This window comes from Alternaria incomplexa, assembly GCF_024043165.1.
Source record: "Alternaria incomplexa strain BMP 0042 chromosome Unknown scaffold_2, whole genome shotgun sequence".
NCBI classification, from domain to species: domain Eukaryota; kingdom Fungi; phylum Ascomycota; class Dothideomycetes; order Pleosporales; family Pleosporaceae; genus Alternaria; species Alternaria incomplexa.
In genome coordinates this window covers 2,381,428-2,399,063 of record NW_026249851.1, presented here as the reverse complement: position 1 = coordinate 2,399,063, position 17,636 = coordinate 2,381,428, and the positions used below count along the sequence as shown (strand labels likewise).

The 17,636-nt window shown below is 53.4% G+C and overlaps 6 protein-coding genes across 6 annotated transcripts; 3 read left to right on the top strand and 3 right to left on the bottom strand.

The window, feature by feature from the left end:
- Window positions 1-527: 527 nt before the first annotated feature.
- J4E90_002318 (uncharacterized protein) lies at window positions 528-1,553 on the bottom strand (the record flags this gene model as incomplete). Its single annotated transcript, XM_051431899.1, has 1 exon — window positions 528-1,553. One exon carries the CDS (start codon window positions 1,551-1,553, stop codon window positions 528-530), a length of 1,026 nt encoding a protein of 341 aa, XP_051295033.1.
- Window positions 1,554-4,218: 2,665 nt separating this feature from the next.
- J4E90_002317 (uncharacterized protein) lies at window positions 4,219-5,013 on the top strand (the record flags this gene model as incomplete). The annotated part of the gene is made up of 1 exon (XM_051431898.1): window positions 4,219-5,013. The coding sequence occupies one exon, from the start codon at window positions 4,219-4,221 to the stop codon at window positions 5,011-5,013; it is 795 nt and encodes a 264-aa protein (XP_051295032.1).
- Window positions 5,014-6,508: 1,495 nt separating this feature from the next.
- On the top strand, window positions 6,509-7,195 carry J4E90_002316 (uncharacterized protein; the record flags this gene model as incomplete). The annotated part of the gene is made up of 1 exon (XM_051431897.1): window positions 6,509-7,195. The coding sequence occupies one exon, from the start codon at window positions 6,509-6,511 to the stop codon at window positions 7,193-7,195; it is 687 nt and encodes a 228-aa protein (XP_051295031.1).
- An 18-nt stretch (window positions 7,196-7,213) lies between these two features.
- On the top strand, window positions 7,214-8,505 carry J4E90_002315 (uncharacterized protein; the record flags this gene model as incomplete). The annotated part of the gene is made up of 2 exons (XM_051431896.1): window positions 7,214-7,219; window positions 7,705-8,505. The coding sequence occupies 2 exons, from the start codon at window positions 7,214-7,216 to the stop codon at window positions 8,503-8,505; spliced, it is 807 nt and encodes a 268-aa protein (XP_051295030.1).
- An 84-nt stretch (window positions 8,506-8,589) lies between these two features.
- J4E90_002314 (uncharacterized protein) lies at window positions 8,590-9,738 on the bottom strand (the record flags this gene model as incomplete). The annotated part of the gene is made up of 3 exons (XM_051431895.1): window positions 8,590-8,868; window positions 8,954-9,022; window positions 9,076-9,738. 3 exons carry the CDS (start codon window positions 9,736-9,738, stop codon window positions 8,590-8,592), a joined length of 1,011 nt encoding a protein of 336 aa, XP_051295029.1.
- Window positions 9,739-12,054: 2,316 nt separating this feature from the next.
- On the bottom strand, window positions 12,055-17,101 carry J4E90_002313 (uncharacterized protein; the record flags this gene model as incomplete). Its single annotated transcript, XM_051431894.1, has 4 exons — window positions 12,055-12,180; window positions 12,216-13,010; window positions 13,390-16,976; window positions 17,029-17,101. The coding sequence occupies 4 exons, from the start codon at window positions 17,099-17,101 to the stop codon at window positions 12,055-12,057; spliced, it is 4,581 nt and encodes a 1,526-aa protein (XP_051295028.1).
- Between the last annotated feature and the right edge of the window lie 535 nt (window positions 17,102-17,636).

The following is a 17,636-nucleotide window of genomic DNA, read 5'->3' as shown; positions in this document are numbered from 1 at the left end:
CTCGGATTGTCTGGCATTCCATCATTTTCACTCACGTCTGTCCAATCATCTCATGTGTCAACACCACATGACCGCATTCTAAGGGCTCTATGGATTCGTCATATTCGGCTACTGCTCCCTCTGCATTCGCTTTCCCACCCATCAACGCGCTTGGAAAGGAGGATCGAGTAAAGCTCTTAGATGCGCCAATGGCGAAAGGATGGTCGCGTCGTCTATGGTCGTTGCATGGTTATCGTAGCATGGTGGAGATGGAAGGGTTTGGGCTGTGACGCTGATCGTGGGTGTGCGTGAGTTGAAGTGCGTGAGAGATTTGCATGGGAGAGAAAGTGTGCATGTGAATGATGCTGCGAGGGCGCTACTTTGTGTGATTGCGAGGTTGAGGCTGTTAGGGGGATGTGGAAGAGTATTGGGAGAAAGATACAAGGGGGAGAAGAGGTGTAGAGACAGATGGATAGATGCAGTAGTAGTGACCTGCCAATGATGTAATCTTTGAGCGGCTACCGATCCGACAGTCTTGATCACGGTCACTACTCATTTGGAAGCCATCCCTCTCTCCACACCTTCTCCGGCATAGGTTCTGCCCATCTCACCACTAGGCCAGCTCCCGGTGGGCCAAATCCACCCACATGCCCATCTCCTGTCGACAAGGCGACCAAAGCACCTCCCTTTAGCAACGGCCGCTGGCCATTGCTTATCGGCACGTAGCCCCCGAGTTGGATATTGACGCCGAAGTCGTAGCACTTGGAGCGGAAACCCCGACCCATAACATTGAAGGCCGTCACAAAGTCCATCTCGCACCACTGATGACGTGAGTAATAGACTTCTGAGATCTCGGCTATTGCCTCGCGATCCCAGATGCGTACGAACTCGATGGTGGGGTTGCTGAGTGTAGGGTGGGACAGGCACTTGATGTGGTGGTAGAGGAGTTGTATCGAGGCCGTGGTGATGAAAGTGTTTATCGTGCGTTTTTCAGCTTCGCTCAACCCGTAGTGTGGCAAAGAGTACACAATTTTAGTTATGCTGCCGGATAAGAATACATCCTTGTCCCTAGGGGGTTTTTCTGGCAGGTCTGACAAATCCAATTCCGCTATGGTTTTGCGAGCTTCGGCAAGGTGTCGGAGGAACTTTGATGTTCTGCTCTCGTAGTCGACAAGAGTTCCCGGAGCAGCGTGTTGACCAACTGGAACGAGACCGAATCTTGAGCGGAGGTGATCGAAGTCGCGTGCCGCAGCTCTTACAATCGGTGCTAGAGACTTGGCGTGGGTGTAGGGATCAATGCTGCCTGCAACCTTGGGCGATGCCTCAAGGATGAAATTTCGGATCGTCTGGTGAACGAGCGGCGCTGCTTCTTCGTGAATTTCCTTGCAGACTCGGAGAATAGAAGTGTGAGTGCTGCGGTGGATGAGCGTGAAAGATGGCTGGTGTCGAAGAAGCCAGTAGTCAACGGGGTGAGGCTCGATTGTCGTGTTACTGATAGTCCGAGGAAGATTTTCATACACGATGAACCTGACCTCCTTGGGTAGGTCAAGGAAGCGGAAGGGCTCATCAGGCATTCGTGGATGTGTCTTGTTGCGTGGAAGCTGAGGTTGCGGCTGGTATGAGAGAAGGAAATGCAGGTGCAAAGGTTTTTGTATTGTATTCAGGTGCAAGATTCATCGCGGAATGAATCCGTACGGTTTGAACCACGGTTCCATGGTCGCATGTAATGTGATGCTTGTCCAGTCATTGGTGTTGGTTGTAACCTTGGTCGCTGATTTCATGGTTCCACACTTTGCGGTAGCGCATCGTCTTCTGAATGTGCATCTTACCCTTACCTTATTGAGTGCAGTACGTGTATCACGACATCTGACCGCGTATCTTTTGAACAAACTCGCATCCCACCTTATCCATACCTGCTCACAAGTCCTGTTCAGCTTTTGACTCAACTGAGACAACAAACTGGGCAACCATGTCGCATGGGGAGGATTGTTACAGGCGCTCGGGCGACGTGATTATCAACCGCTGGGAATCGGTGGCTTCGGGAATGGTCTGGCGTTCACCATGGCTTCCTTTGCTCAGGTTCCGGGCGGAGCTCGCGAGTATACACTTGCATATGATATATAAGTGTCTCCTCCGGTATATAAACAAGTAAGTAATCGCATCTCCAGTTCCATGCAGGTAGGGCGATGATGGTGAGTAGAGAAGTTAGGGCCTGGGTCACGTCCCTCGGGTGAAGATCCAGCACTGCCTTCGTCGTTTGGAATGGCAGCAGAGCAGCAAAGCTTCTGCCATAACCTGAGCTGGAGCTGTATCCACAGGTGAAAATCCTAGGCATGATAGAGGTGCTGGTGGCATATTCCAATGGCGGTGTGACGGGTGCAGGTGGTCCTTCGAGAGGTCAACATAGGCCGGGGTCTCCATGGGCCGGGGTCTCCATGCAGCCGAGGGTGACACTTCCACGATCCGGGCAGGCACGGCTGGCAGTGGCTATGGAAGCCATTCCGTCCGGGAAGAACAGTCGCTTTGGAGAAGAACGATGCAACGCAGGAAAGTTTACGCAGGAAGAACAGAACTGTGTACTATGAGATGTGCATCGGATGCTTCGCGACCAAGTCAAATGCCGACAGTTGGTCAGGCGTCCGTGTGGGTCACGAGCTCATGCCAGAGACACCGTTGTGCACCAATCACAAGCTGCTCACACGCAACTCCGTTCTCGATGTCGAATGATCTGACCGCCTTATCTCGCTACGACGAAGCCGCTCCATCACGAGCCTGATCAAGCCAGCTGTGCGCTTAGCATCTATATGATCGGCATTGATTATGTGGCAGCGGAGAAAGCGAATGGGAGGGTCTCCTGGCAGTTGTCGCCGAAGCCCACCGGAGCGTTTTCCGGCTGAATGCAGGTGTGCGGCACATGCAAATGAATGCGAGGCGGTCAACACGCATCGTGGTCAAAACGAAAAGCGCCATATTGCTGCTCCGGCCATGGAAGCTGAAGCGCGCAAAAAGAGTAATCCGACTAACAAACTATGGCAACGACTATGACGGAATCTGGAGATCGGATCGTGAAGTACCGCCGGCGTAAAGGCGCTGGACTTGAGGCCGAAATGAAGGTCGACTGCACAGGGCGTGGTGGAGACGAAAGGGGACAGCGCAGAAAGCAGCTAGGCCGCATTGGTAAGCGACTAATGCTTAATCTCCACCCTCGGCAAAGTGGCGTGGCCAATGCTATTATCGATTCTGGAGCCACGGCGCCTCACACAAAGGACCGTTCGGTCGTGCAACACCGGCTCCGGCGCGAAAACAACACCAAGGGCAGGTGACGTCTTCCGTAAGCAAAAGACCGAATTTGCTGTTTGGTTCTCACAGGCTCGAGCGTGCGTGAACGGCGCAGTGAGATGTTTGCAAAACTAAATATGCGCTGACGCACCCTGCAGATTCTGCAACACTGACACCGTAAAGACACTATTTCAGGAAAATGATCTCCAGAGGCTTTGCTGGGAGGCCCAAGTGCCGGTGGAGAACCTCTGTTCAACGGGCAACACGATAAGGGCCGCCCCTGAAGATACCCTGACGAGATCGCCACCTAGAGGCTCAGCTCGCATAGAGCAGAGGCCGTGAGGACAAACGTGCCTCGCCATGTTCTCGAAATGGACATGCTGCGTTCCTCCGCCTATAGCGCGTAATTAGAACAACAGCCGCCGGCCTGGGGATGGCGGCCTGTGTGCAGCAAGACGACAACAACACAGTCTGGACTGAACGACCAACACAGGCCGTTCATTTCTGCAACACGAGAAGCCACCGCGAGCCTCCACAGCCAACCTGCCGATCTGGTCTTAGCACCAGGCACGCACCGCCTGCGAGTGGCCAGCGGGGCGGCAGGCCAGCTTGGTTCCTGCATTAGCCCTGACATCCGCCAGACCACTTGCAGCGCCCAGATGCTTTGGCCCCTGTCGCCCGTCCTGTTTCCCCCTTTCAGTGGCCACTTGTTTCCGGTCCGCGCTACCGTGCTGTAATCTCCTGACGGTATATATCCAGGCAGCGAGGTCGCCTTGCTGTTTTTTTCACTTCACAGCCAAACTTTCGAGCTTCAAGTCCTTTGACCTTCGGTCGTCCATTCGTTGTTACCAACTAATACTATCATTAATAATACACACTCGCCAACTCTCTCCCACCACCTCCACCACCAACCAACACTTCCAACTCTACCGTTTCAAGTTCTAATACCCAACAATCAACATGCGTTACTCCATCGCCATCGCTGCCTTCGCCGGCCTTGCCGCTGCCGTTCCCCAATACGGCGCCTACCCCGCCGCCCCGGCCAGCACCCCCGCTGCCCCGGCCTACCCTGCCTACCCTGCTCAGCCCGAGTCCAGCAAGCCCGCCTACCCTGAGGTCCCTGCTGAGAGCTCCAAGGCTCCTGAGTACCCAGCCTACCCCGCTGAGACTCCCTCCGCTCCTGCTCCTGAGTACCCCGCCTCCAAGACCCCCGAGGTCCCTGAGCACGAGTCCTCCGCTATGCCTACTCCTTCGGCCTCCAAGCCTGCTGAGTACCCCATGGAGACTCCTTCCAAGCCCGCTGAGGTTCCCTCCGTCTCCACCAAGACCCCCGAGGTTCCTGAGCACGCCACCTCTGAGGTTCCCTCCTACCCTGCCTCCTCCATGACCCCTGAGGTCCCCGAGGCCGAGACCACCTCTTGCCTCAGCTCCACCACCATCACCGTCACCGTCCCCTACCCCACCGGTACTCCCGTCGTTCCTGGTGCTGGCAAGCCCTCCGGCTACCCCATGGTTCCCGGTGCTGGCAAGCCTTCCGGCTCTGCTCCTTACCCATCTGCCCCTGCCGGCGGTGCTCCCTACCCCTCTGTCCCTGCTGGCACTGGTGCTCCCCCTGCTGCTGGCACTGGCTACCCCACCAAGACCGGTGGCTACGTCAAGCCCTCCACCCCCGCTGAGTTCACTGGTGCTGCCTCTGCTCTCAACGTCGGTGGCTTCGTTGCCGGTGTTGGTGCTTTCGCTGCTTTCTTCTTGTAAATGTCATAACCTTCAATTGAGCCTGTCTACGGGCAGGCTATGACTTTACACGATACATTGCATCGAGGATTGGTCTTCACTTCAGTAGATATCCTTGGTGTCGGAAAGGGTAATTGTAATTAGTCCGGGGATGGTGTGGTTGAATAAGAACTTGGAAAATACTTCTCTGTGCCTCATCGTGATGCTTCTGTGCAATGCTGTGAATTTGATCCATTCTACAATGCTACATCAATCCGCTTCTACCCACGCTTCTCGATTGCTTGACGAATGATCTCGAAGCCCACCACACACGAACGCTCAACCGATGCTAACACAACCTGGGTTTTATGCCCTACCGAAGGCTGTCATGAACTTCTGTTGCATGCGATGTAGTCGCACATGGATACACAGCATCAGCCTACATGTACGTCTTCTTTGCTTATGCACCTGCGAACGTGCCTGCTTCTTTCAGTGCCACGACGTCAAGGATAGCGCTGCATGCGACGCGATGACGCTCTACCGCCGAAGCGAAAGCTGCCCGTCGATTACCGCAAACTCGCTTCCCAAGAACACCAGAACTGCACCCTACGTTCTCTTGCAAATCCGCTTCGACGACCACCTGATCACGGACGGTGATGACCCTGCATGCCGATAATTGTTGGAAGCGTAGCCTGGAAGCTATGTTTCGGCCACGAACTATATTTCGATAGCCATGGTTGTTTCATCAGCCGTGCACCGTCACCGCGCTGCGAACGCCACCCTCGACAATTTTCAAGCTTTGCGCTAGACCAGTGCGCACCAGGGACATCTAGCATAGTTCCTTCTACGGGTGCTCGGTTCGTTGGCGCACGTCTGGTATTTGATGCAGGTGCTGCAACACGACCATGGAAACACAACAAGCTAATTGCGGCATGCCGAATGCCTCCGACAAATGCCCTTGTCCAGCTTGAGCAGACTTGCGCAGCTCTCAAAAGGCACATTTCAATATTGAACTGCATAACAGACGACTCCAAAGTCTTGAGAATGCTTAGTCAATACTCGCGTCAACGGGTAAAAGGTGGGGTTCCGGTATCCTTTGCTGCATGAAACCGCCAACCACCAATAGTACTCAAAAACACCGTCTAGACGTCTGATTTTACAAGAATGAGCGCAGGGTCACTATACTACTGCTGAATACAGAGCTTACCCAGCTAGCCACGTCTCACCTGAGAACCTACCCGGTCCTGCCTGGCATTCCTGGCAAATCGTATGAATTGGAGGCGTCAGTGGGGTTACCATTTTTGGAGTCCAAAGATATTTGCTTGTCAGCTTACTTTTAGATGATAGGCCTGTTGTTTCGAATGTGTAGGCGAGGATGCGACTCGGTACGCCAACGTTGGACGATCGTTGCCAATGTGCGCGCCAGCCTGACGGACCTGAGCTGGAATAACGGTATGGAAAAATTGGGAAGTATAAAGTGAGAGTGTAAACTTCCTGAAGTGAACTACGCGTTCGCTTTGGTTTCTAGCGTTTCATCATGAAGACCTTCACGCTTTTCTCGGCCTTCCTGGCCACAGCCATCGTCGCCCCAGCCACACTTGCGCCAAGCGATATCACACCACGCACATTGGGCGTCCTCAAGGGCCTTGCCAAATGTCCGGCAAACCCAGCTCAACCCGACGGGAAATTACCAAAGGGAAGCATATCGACTTCAGCCCTGGTGCCCATCAGCGCGAAGAACCCCGACAAGGCCTACCCAGCTACCGAATGGGCGACCGTCACCCCAAAAGACAAATGCACGATCTTCAACCTCGAGCTCGACTCCGATGCCACCCAAGGCAAGATCTGCAACCTCGTCTTTGACTTCCCTTCTCTCGTCCAAGCACCCGGTCTCTTCGTCTTTAAGGGATCCGGACATTTCACATTCACCGGCTATGCCATTAATGCGGGTGCAGAGCCTGGCGTTACTACATACAACAAGCAGCCAGCTCCAGGTCCTAGCCCACCGAACCCTCCGGCAGTCATAAAGCCAGGCAACAGCTATGTTGTCAACGGTGCGCCGTGTGGAATCCCACCTGGTATTGGCAAGGTGACTGTTAGTGGAGCGCTGTGCTCCGAGGACACGACGTTGACGTTCAAGCAAAGCGACTTGATCTGCCCGTTGGGCTTTTACGTGGTGCTTACTGATGATCCTAATGCGGGAGGGTATGCGGCTCCTCACTAGATATTTGGTGTCGTTTCAATGATCGTAAGGAGCATCAATTCAGTACATTAGCGTAAAGACTCCAATTCATGTTTGCAAATTCCAACTTTGACATTCTCTCGCGGCTTCGTGAAGAAACGGGGCTACATGTAGCGCTGTCGGGTTCGCTCTTTCCCTCCCGTCATTCTGCATCGATGCAACTCCATCATCGCCCGATCAACATCGTCAATACTGGTATTAGGAGTGTGATAAGTTATGCTATCTTGAGTATTGCAGCGATATGGACACGCATCGACGTGCATCGGAAGTCTCCGACACCCGATCGCTCTTGCGTGTTTGCGACGTTGCGCGGGGAAGCGTACTAACCCTATCAATCCCTACAGTACAGCTTCAAAATCTCGACTTACTTTACATTGATCAATAAAACCATTCCGTTCGTACCATCGCAACATAAACATTGTGTTTCAATTATCAGTTTCGGGATGCAGATGCGAATTATTGTCCCACGTCAAGTTCATCTAACTACTCAGAGGCTCAAGATGCAAGCGCACAACAGCGCAACTAGTGAACGTCTCAAGAACGCAACATGGTACTTCTTCGATCTCGACGACACTCTCCACGAATTTCGCAAGGCATCTTCCGCCGCCGTGGATGCGACACTCCGACTCATTCTACAAAGCCATGCTCGCCACCAACGTTCTTCCGGTGAGCCGCTCACAATCGCCGAGCTAAAAGCAGAATACTTCAAGATCCTCAAAATCGGCACATCTGCCGCCTTTGTGGATGGTAAAACAAGCCACGAGTATCGCGCCGAGCGCATTCAGGGTGTTATGAACGCTTTTGGTATCGATTGTACGGAGCAGCAGATGCAGGCATTGCTCGACACGTATGAAACTGCGATTACACGGAATCTGCAACTCAAAGAAGGTGCTATACCACTCCTTCAAACACTCAAACAACGAGGAAAGAGCATAGCGATCATCACCGAAGGCCCTCAAGATTCACAAGAACGTACCGTGGCTGCTTTAGGCCTAGAGCCGTATTTCGACAGGTTGATTACTACGAATAAGCTTGGTGTGGCGAAGATTGACGGTCTTTTTGGCAAGGCGTTGGATATGGTTGGTGTGAAGAGCAAGGAGGTGGTTGTGGTGGGTGACAGCTGGGATAGGGATATTGTTCCTGCGGTGAAAGCGGGGATCAAGTGTGTGTGGTTTGCTGAGAAAGATGAGGGAGGAGAAGGACTTGTTGCTGTGAAAGGAGGAGAAAGCAGAGTGATTTTAGTAAATTCGTTAGGTCGGCTACAAAGTATGATTCCAGAGGCTCAGAACTGATCGGATTAATCATCGATAAGCCTGCAGCATATGTTGCGCAGATGCAAAGCCGACAAAGGGCATGTAATAAGTGCAAGAGCCCGCTCAATCATCCCCGATAACTTCTGTGGACCATTCCGGAATAATGTTACCGTCCTCATCGATGGGATTCCCCTCCTCGTCGATACGATCTCCGTCCTCGTCGACGAGGTTTCCATCCTTGTCGACGAAGTTTCCATCCTTGTCGATGAGCTGTCCGTTCTCCATGATGATATTCCCATTCTCATCAAGAACGTATCCGTCTTCGTCGTCATCAATGGAGATGGAGATGGCTTCTTCAACTCTGAGGGAGCCATCTTTCGGGCGCTGAATGTGCTTCAATTTCTAGTACCTTTAGTCAGCCATGGTGAGCCCCGAGGAAACGTGTCTGCATTGTGTTTTCGCAAGACCACCAAAAAAGGTTACTTACATTGCTCCAAAATTTTCTGCTCGGTCTGAACAGCATACCACTGAAAGAGATGGCGTGGCCGCCAGGCTCCTACTGGCTGTTAGTAACGAGTGTTCCAGGAACATAAGAAGAGATCTACCTACATTCCACACTCTGTGCTCGTCAATGTCAGTCTGGACCTCGTGCGAACTGTTGACCCCAAGTTTGCCGATATTCGTCGCCCCGATTTCGGCTCCGGTGTCGATCTTACTGCCCGTCTTGTTCCACATGGCAATACTGCACTTCTCCGTGCTCCATGTGGCTGTGATGATCCAGACGCCGAACTGAATAATGTGTGCGAGATAGTTATCCGTTAACTGCTTCATGTTGTCCGTAATCCAATCCTCAATGATCTTGCGCGCATCAATGTTAAACTTCTTGTGCACCACATTTGGCGATACAACTACACCAGCGCCGGCTTTTGCAGTACTTCCCACTGCGAAATTGGCTCCAACGTCCACGGGTGCTTGGGCAGCGATTCCGGACACCTCAGCTTTGGCGCCGAAACCACTGTCTTCGTTCTTCTCGACAACCTTCTTGTCCCATGTGCACGTAGCAGGCTTGGTCAGAACGAGATCCTTCTTAGGGACCTTGTACTCGTTGGGGTTGTGCCCCTTGAGTTCAGTAAGATCGGTAATGACTTGCCACCCTCCATTTTCATCGAAGAAGCCGCAAGAGCCGGGATGGAAGATGAGGTTAGAGGGTGGTGTATACAAGTAGGTGCCTTCGGTGCACATGCTCATAATTTGGGCGTATGCTGTCTCCATTTTGCTGTCGTGTGTGCTGGAGAATATGAAGGGTTCTGGATGAAATGCAGGTAGAGTGACTGAAGTCTAGTCTTTCCACACCTGAGAGAAGCTCCCTATATAATGTCGCGCAAGTTGTTTACTACGAAGAAAAAGAAACAAACACTATGCGCTCAGAGCTGAGTCCCTATCTGCAGCTCGTCGGGCCATACCGCAAGTACTCTGGAGTAGCCAGGTTGACCCCAACAGTAATCGCCGAACAGAGGATACAGCTGCGAAGTTTTGGGCAAATGACGGGCTGCGCAAAGGTGTTGCCGGTCAAACACCAATGCACGGCTCCGCGGATCATGGAACACGGCGAGGCTATCGAAGATCATTTCCTCACTCTCATGTTGATCGATAGGGCACAGCGAGAGTGTCGAAAATCGTTCCCACACCTTTATGTCGATTGATAGGATGGCGCAGTGAGGGTACGGAAAATCATCCCCACACATTTGTAGTGATCGCTGGGGCGGCCCGCGCGCCGTCGGTGGTTCCGAAGACACACAGCTTGTACGTAGCCCGCAGACCGGCGCTGTCATATACCGTCGCCCTAACACACAACGTGTGATGGACCTTTGAGCCTGTGAATTTGCGCTAATGTATGAATGTAGTCAGTTGTTTGTGCTTATAAAGGCGTTGCATTCGTCGCGAACATGCCCGTCGATTTCTCTAGTGGTTGAGGGTATCTGCGAATTTCGGTATGCCAACGCACATCCGGACTCCGATCCTGATCGCACCTACGTCATTAAAAGTTTATATTCTGGGCTTTCGACCACAGTTCTGGAAAGGGACTTGGTCGAAGCTTCCTATGATGTTGTTCTGTCGTCAGAAAGCTGTCGTAACTGGCGTATCTAAGCGAGGTGGGCCTGCTGTCATCGCATTTGTCGTGGGCTTCTGCGGGTTTGACTCGATCGAGCGGTCGAGAAGCTCTTTGGCAGCCGCCTTCAGTATATCAGTGGGTTCGTGTTCAGAGGGACGTCGCGCTATCGGCGTACTCGAGAACGCGTCGTTAGCGCACACGTCGCGAGAGCTGTCAGTGTCAGTGTGCTCCGTGCGCAATCTCGGCATTCGCTCCCGCGGTCCACGAGTCTTGCCGATGCCACAAGCGTGAAAGCAAAGGATTAGCACGACTTTAGCATCGATCACTTCTGCACAAGACAGCAGACCAACCGTGATGATCGTCGTCAGACAACGGCAGTTCTTTGAGCAGTTCTAGATAACACACTAGCAGCAACCTACGCCTCCATCTCAGTCTCGCCATCACACTCCATTCCGTCCATCCCGACTTACATACCACATAGCCTCATGCCCATCACACCTCACCGTCCCCCGCGCCGCGACCTTCCCACCATGCAAATGCGCAAACCTCTTAACCGCCTCATCAATAATATCAGCCATATCCTGGTTATTCATATCGAACGAGAACTCATGCGGCGTGTTGGGTATAGCACCAATACTGAACCCGCAGGGAAATTGGTGCATATGTTGTTGGTAACCTTCTGGTTTGCCTTTGGCATATCGGTGTTAGTGGGGATGAGTGGAGGCGCTGAGTGGATTTACCTTCTAAGTTGACGACCCATTCGCCGGCGTCTCCGAAGATACTAAAACACGACTCCTGGCATTCTGTTGTGGTGGGTGGGTTGGCTGCGGAGAGGGTGGTGTCTTCGTAGGTGAGTGTGTCGCAGTGGCCTAGTGTGCTCTTGTCGCCTTCGCAATAGTTGATGTCGGGGGAGAGTTGGGCTGCTGTGAAGGTGGCAGCGAGGAGGCTGAGAAAGAGAGATGATGTTGAGTGCATGGTGATGGCTTGGTGAGGTGAGTTGAGTGTGATGCTGTAGAGAGAGGAATGGTTATGAGGGAAAATGAGGTCGTCTTGTATGTGATGACATGATTCTACGCCTTACGCATACATACGAGGTGCATCACAGCGTAGGGTAGTTATTGGATGGAACATGGGATGATGTGAGAGGTGCAGCGGTGATGCGAGGTAAGTCGTATACCCGCGGGGATCTTCAGATGAAGTGACGAATCAGATTGACGGCAGCGTGTTCATCGGCGAACAACAGGCCATGATCTACATACCCGCCATCACGGCGTAGCCCATTCACACGATATAAGCTGCATGCGCGCCTAAAATCCCAGGCCAGCGCGTCGAGATACATGAGTTATACCACCCATGTATCTATCTGACATACTGACACCATACCGTCAGCTGACACTGTGCCTATCCAACGCTTTGCTCCTTCCCTTCGTCACACTTCCTGATCGGCTCCTCGAAGTGTTTCAAACTTCGGGATGCTACAACTCAGACTGTCGGTCCTTGCGATATTCTTTAGCTCGCTTGCGACCCTCCGCAGCTAGCTTAAGACCTTCCTTAGCTCGCTTCCAACGTTCCTCAGCTAGCTTGCGAGCTTCCTCAGCTCGCTTTGTACTTGCGCCAATTCATCCTTTGAAAGTACATCGTCTTCATCTGTTTCGTCCACACCATGAGATCCCAACCGCTTAGCAACACCGTCCGAAACTGAAAACATTCCCTTGTTTAGCTCAACGCCCAAAGCGTGCCTCTCTTTCGATTGCTCCTTGCTTTTCTTCTTTTCAACCATCTCACCACCCCGGAATACAAACGTGCGGTCAGTAAGTCGCTTCCATAACTTGACGAATGGAGATGACGTTTCATCGGACTTATCCGAGCTTTTTGCAATACGAGACTTGGAAGAGATGTGCACGCGGCCATCGTCAGAGTTCAGCGGTGCATCACCAACGTGATTCATCTGCTCAGCAAAATCCCGCCACAGCGCATTCATCTCAGTCTGATAAACCTCAGGCATATCGTCAAAATCGGGGTACTTCTTATACATGGCGGTAATTCGATCCGTTATCTTCTTAAGCTTACGCGAAGGCGTGTTCTGGTTGATACGCCAGGTCTTCCCTTTCGGACCATACAGCTCGACAAGCCCTTCTACAGTGGCGATCGACGGATCGATTCGACGGCTCAGCGCGCTAACATATGCGACCAAGTCCTCTTCTATAGCTGGATCCATGTCAAGGGAGTCGATGGCGGCTTGAACGGTGTCTGTGAACGTGGAGTAGGCCTGTTTGGCGTTATCGAGAGCGAGGATGGCACGATTGCCAGCGGTAGCGATGCTCGCTTGTAGGGAGGCTTTTGGCGCGGCGGAGGCGGAGGCGGACACTAGGCATGCTAGGCTGGCGAAGAGGGTGGTAGTCATGGACAGCTTCATGTTAGTGACGAGGGACTTTGGGTGTAAGGTTGAGAGATTGAGGGGAGGCGGTGGATGGGAAGGGGATCAGAAGTTAGACTGGTGGTGGTACCATATATACATCGAGGGAAGAAGCAAGAGGGTGATTTCACGCGCGGACCGTGCTGTGAGAAGGCGAGTGAGCTGCCTATCGATGACATGCTTTCACTATCTACGGAGGACTAGCGGTGTCTTTCACGCGTGGTTCCATTTAGTGAGACAAACTTATGCACATTTAGATAAAGGCAGCAAACAATATGGGGTATCCTAACACATCCAAACCGACCCGCTCGAATAAAGACGCCGCGCAATGCTTTTCGAAATATGCAACAGAACCATCTTTTTTGTTCAATCAGAGTCCTCCCATCTGACTAACCTCTCCAAACCCCACTCTCGCCCTATCACCTCTCGGCCTCCCCCTCTTCATCGCACTTCCACTCCCACTCCCACCAACAGCAACACTCCCCCCAAACCCACCTTCCCTCAACCTCCTCTCAAAGCTCGTCACCCCACCAACACCCAGCCTCGCATCCCTACTACTCTGTACAGGCGGCGCACTCATAGTCCCCAACCTACCCCTTCCCTCCCTCTCCAGAAACGAAGAGCCCAGCGGTCGCCGCACAGGAGAAAGAACACGTGCTTTCTCAGGACTAGGCGGGAGTTCAGGCCGTTTAGCGCGTACAACGCTGCGTTTACTGGGTGTTTTGAGGTAACCTGGTTTACTGCTTGTAGTAGGTGGAGGGGGCAGGGGCGTTCCGGACCAGAAGGTGGATTGTGCGGCGTCGCCGAATGAGAGATCGGATTCGTCGTCTTCTGGGATAGTGGCGGGAGGGGGGCGGGCGGCGGATTGGGGTTGTGGGTAGGTGTTTGGGCGGCGGAGAATGGAGCCTGGGGGGCGGGTTGTTGATGCGGGTGAGGGGATGGGGGCGTAGGGGTTGGGGGTGAGTGTTGGATGGCGGGGTGGTTGTTCTGGCGTGAGGGACAGGGAGAGGTCGAGATCGCTGTTAAGACCTAGAGCGGTCTCGTCGAAGGCGGTCCAGGATTCGAGACGTTGGGTTTCATCACCGGATTGCTGAAAGCCTCCTTGCCCGGCGGTGTTGTTGCCGTCGTGGTCGTCAAAGCCTCCGTCGTTTCCGTGACCGGTGTAGTCATCCTCGTCATCTCGTCTTCGTCTTCTCGACCTACTAGGAGGCGATGGACTCCCAGCCCGTTGGCCAAGCCGCTCGGTAGCACGTTCGGCCCAGAAACGAACCATGGCTCTAACGTGCTTCTCAAAGTTCCTCTCAAACAATGCTCTCGCGTTCTCCTCTTGCCTCTGGAAGTTCCAAAGACGCCAGCCCATCTTCTTCAGAGCACCAGTAGCAGCAATTTCCGTGCTTTCCTGCCGTAGAGCGACAGCTTGCCCTTCGAGTGTGTGTACAAGGTCCATGCGTTGGGACCAAATGGCGAAGTAACGGGTGGAGAGTTTGAAGGCGTGTAGGCTCTCGGCCTGGGCATGTTGCTGGCGAAGTATGAGCGTGCGGTCGTGCCATTGATGCAAGATTGCGCCACTGCTTTGGTAAGTGCGGTTGTCCAGCACATCGTTCGCCCTCTGTGTCAGCACTGCGATATGGTTTGCCTTGTCTCGCCAGTGCTCAAAAACTCTGCGCACGAGATTCGTCTTGACCATTCTACGGACTTGCGAGTATGTGTCGCGTCTGCGATTACGGCGCGCATGTTGTGTGGCTTGGCTCCATGTGTTCAGTGTATGTTTGCTAAGAACGTAGAAGCGCGCATCGGCCGACCACTGATTCAACTCTTGAAAGTGCGCTTGCCTCTCCTTGAGCTTGTCGAATATGCGCTGCTTGAGCTTTTGCTGATACTGGGACAGAATAGCGAACTGCTCCCTTCGCCTCTCCGTAGTGATAGCTTCCATCTTGCGCAGGCACGTACGCATCAGTTGAGCACGCTTGAACTGGGCGAACCGAACTTCCGCAGTATCAAGAGTGTTGACGCGCTGGTTGGTCTTGGTGACCCAGGATAGGAATGTTGACTGTTTGAGCTGTCGATCGTGGACACGCTGGAAGAGGGATACTCGGGAGGCTAAGGTCCATTTGTACAAGCATTCAACAAGGATGCGGTCGTTGATCCGATCCTCGAGAGCTTTGACGCGCAATCTATCATTCCAGGCAGTGTAGGCATTGCGTAGGACGCGCATGCGGTCAACATTGCGTGCTTGACGGGATAGCTGAGCGTCTTTGCGCCAATCCTGGAACTTTGCACGAAGCAAATGACCGTTGGTGCGTGCTTGGACCTGGCGCAGTAGCGGCTCGAGCTGTGCCTGCCTCTGGAGGGTCTGGACCGTCGTGCGAAGGAGAGAGGTCTGTCGGAATTGGTCCGCCTGGGATTGCAGAGTCTTCACTGCCACTGTCTTCTGCTGCCATGTCCGGAACGTCTTGCGCATGAGTGTTCCATCGCGCCGGTCCGTGGCCCACATGTTCCGCTCCCTCATGATCTCGGTGATCTCGCGCCATTTCTGCAGTGTTGTCCTTGCTGTCCTTGTGTCATGCCAGTTCGCTGCGCCTCTGTTGAGGTACTCGTTGTTGAGAGCATTCCACGACTTCCTGACAATCTTCTCTTCATAGTATGACTCAGCGAAGTCATTGCGATCCTGCACTTTTGCTGCGCGTGCTCGCCATATAGAGAGGAACTTTGCAAGAGCAAAGTGTTGGATCTTCAGCTCGTTGACTGCCGTGATATCGCGCCAACCGTTGAAGAAACGTGTGCGTAGAATATGCCGTCGCGCAACCGACGTTCGCTGAACCTCGTCCTCCGCACACTTTGCCCAATGTGTGAATGCCTTGGTGAGCAGGAACAGACTGCGGGCCTTGTCTGCGCGGGTTTCTAGCCGATCGAAGAAGCGATTCGTCTCTCTGCCAGAACGTCTTACGAGCGCCGTGTCACGTAGCTGCAAGATGGAGGCCCTGAGCAAGACACGACGATCGAAGGCAACGGCTGCTCTCTCCATATCGTCGCGCAGGTTCATACGCTCTTGCGTGCGGTTCCGCCATATCCGTATACACTCTCTCGTCACTCGGTGTAGGCGTTGCTCCTCGAAGGTTTCCGCATCGTCCATCAATCGGGTATCGGAGGGTCGAAAGGGTTCGGGTACATATTGTTGGTGTTGTGTCTGTCGTGAGTGCTGAAGGCGGCGCTGGTGCGGGGAATCGTACGGGTCGTTCGGTATCGGCGCGTTCACTCCTGGTATCTGGATGGAGGAGAGGTCGAGGCTAGCCGTGTGGTCGGTGAAATCGCTCTCGTCTGCATCGTGAGTTCCAGTTCTGTATGTCGTTGTGGGATTTCTTCGAATTCGCAGACTGCCGTAACTCGAGACTGATGTACTGCGCTTGTGAACTGGCGGCTGCGGTCCGGAACTTGATCTCCGAGGCGCAATGCCATTCACTTTGGGGTGACTGGGAAGTGGCGCTGGCCGGTACGAATGCGCTTCGGTGTCTGACGTTGCGCGCCGGTGGTTGCGCGTGTTGGCATAGCCATCAGGAGCATTCTGCTGTGATGCTCTCCTCGGGCGCACAGCCAAATCGCCATAGTCGGTGCCCGCGACCTTGTCTGCCGTGCCGTCAAGAAATGAGTCGAAGCTCCCGGTTCTCGTGTACCGCCCTAAGCTCGCCTGCGCCCCTCTGCGCGTCGCGTCAATGTTGTTCGGGACTTCAACGACCTCTTCGTCGCCGAGTTCTCCATTGAGACCGAAATGCTCCTTCACCACGCGCAGAACCAGCGACATCAAGTCCTCGCCTTCCCGCGCATATTCCTGCATGCGCAACAGGAAACTGTAGTAGAGCGCGGCATCGGCGGGCGAAGAATGGTGTTCCTTGACATATTCATCGTATGCGATGAAGAGGGCGTCAATGGATCCGTCATGGGAGTCTTGCGCGCGAAGGACGATATTGTGAATGGCATCGGAGACTACTGCTGTGTCAGTATGTTTATTAACCAATTCTTCTTTCGATTATTTTACCTTCATCTCGACAAAGATCATCAGCTGTTATAGCCCTCGCGTCATCTCCATTCAGCCTCATGGAGGATAGCATTCGTGCACGCGACTCGTTCGTCTCCGGCGCGTTCGCGACAACATGGAAGGGACCGGCGGCTGTAATGATTCGAACAGCAACCAGAAAGCAGCGGCATGCAAGGAGGAATTCGTGGGTTCGTCGCGCAACAATTAAGCATTACAAATGCAAAGTAAGAAGAGGGGAGCGATGAAGGGCTGTTGGTGCGCCCGCGTTTTGGCGTTGCAGCGACGCGCTTTGTTGTTGGAGTGGTTGGCCGCCCGCGTTCGTGGATGCGAGGGTGCCAAGGCTTTAGTTGGGTGGGCCCTGTTCGTTGACCTCATCGAGGTGGAAGGGCGAGACCTTCACATATCTTGGAGGAGCTACCACTTAATGACACTGCCGCTCATACTATTCGAGAGGGATACCCAGTACTACTCGAGATGCCCGGTCGAACACGTCCCATCGATAAACTCGCCACAGCGGCTGCAAAATGCTCGACAGAGGTATGATACGCCCCTCAGTGACAGCCAGGTTCAACTCGATGCTGACATACTCCAGAGCGCAGTGTACGGCA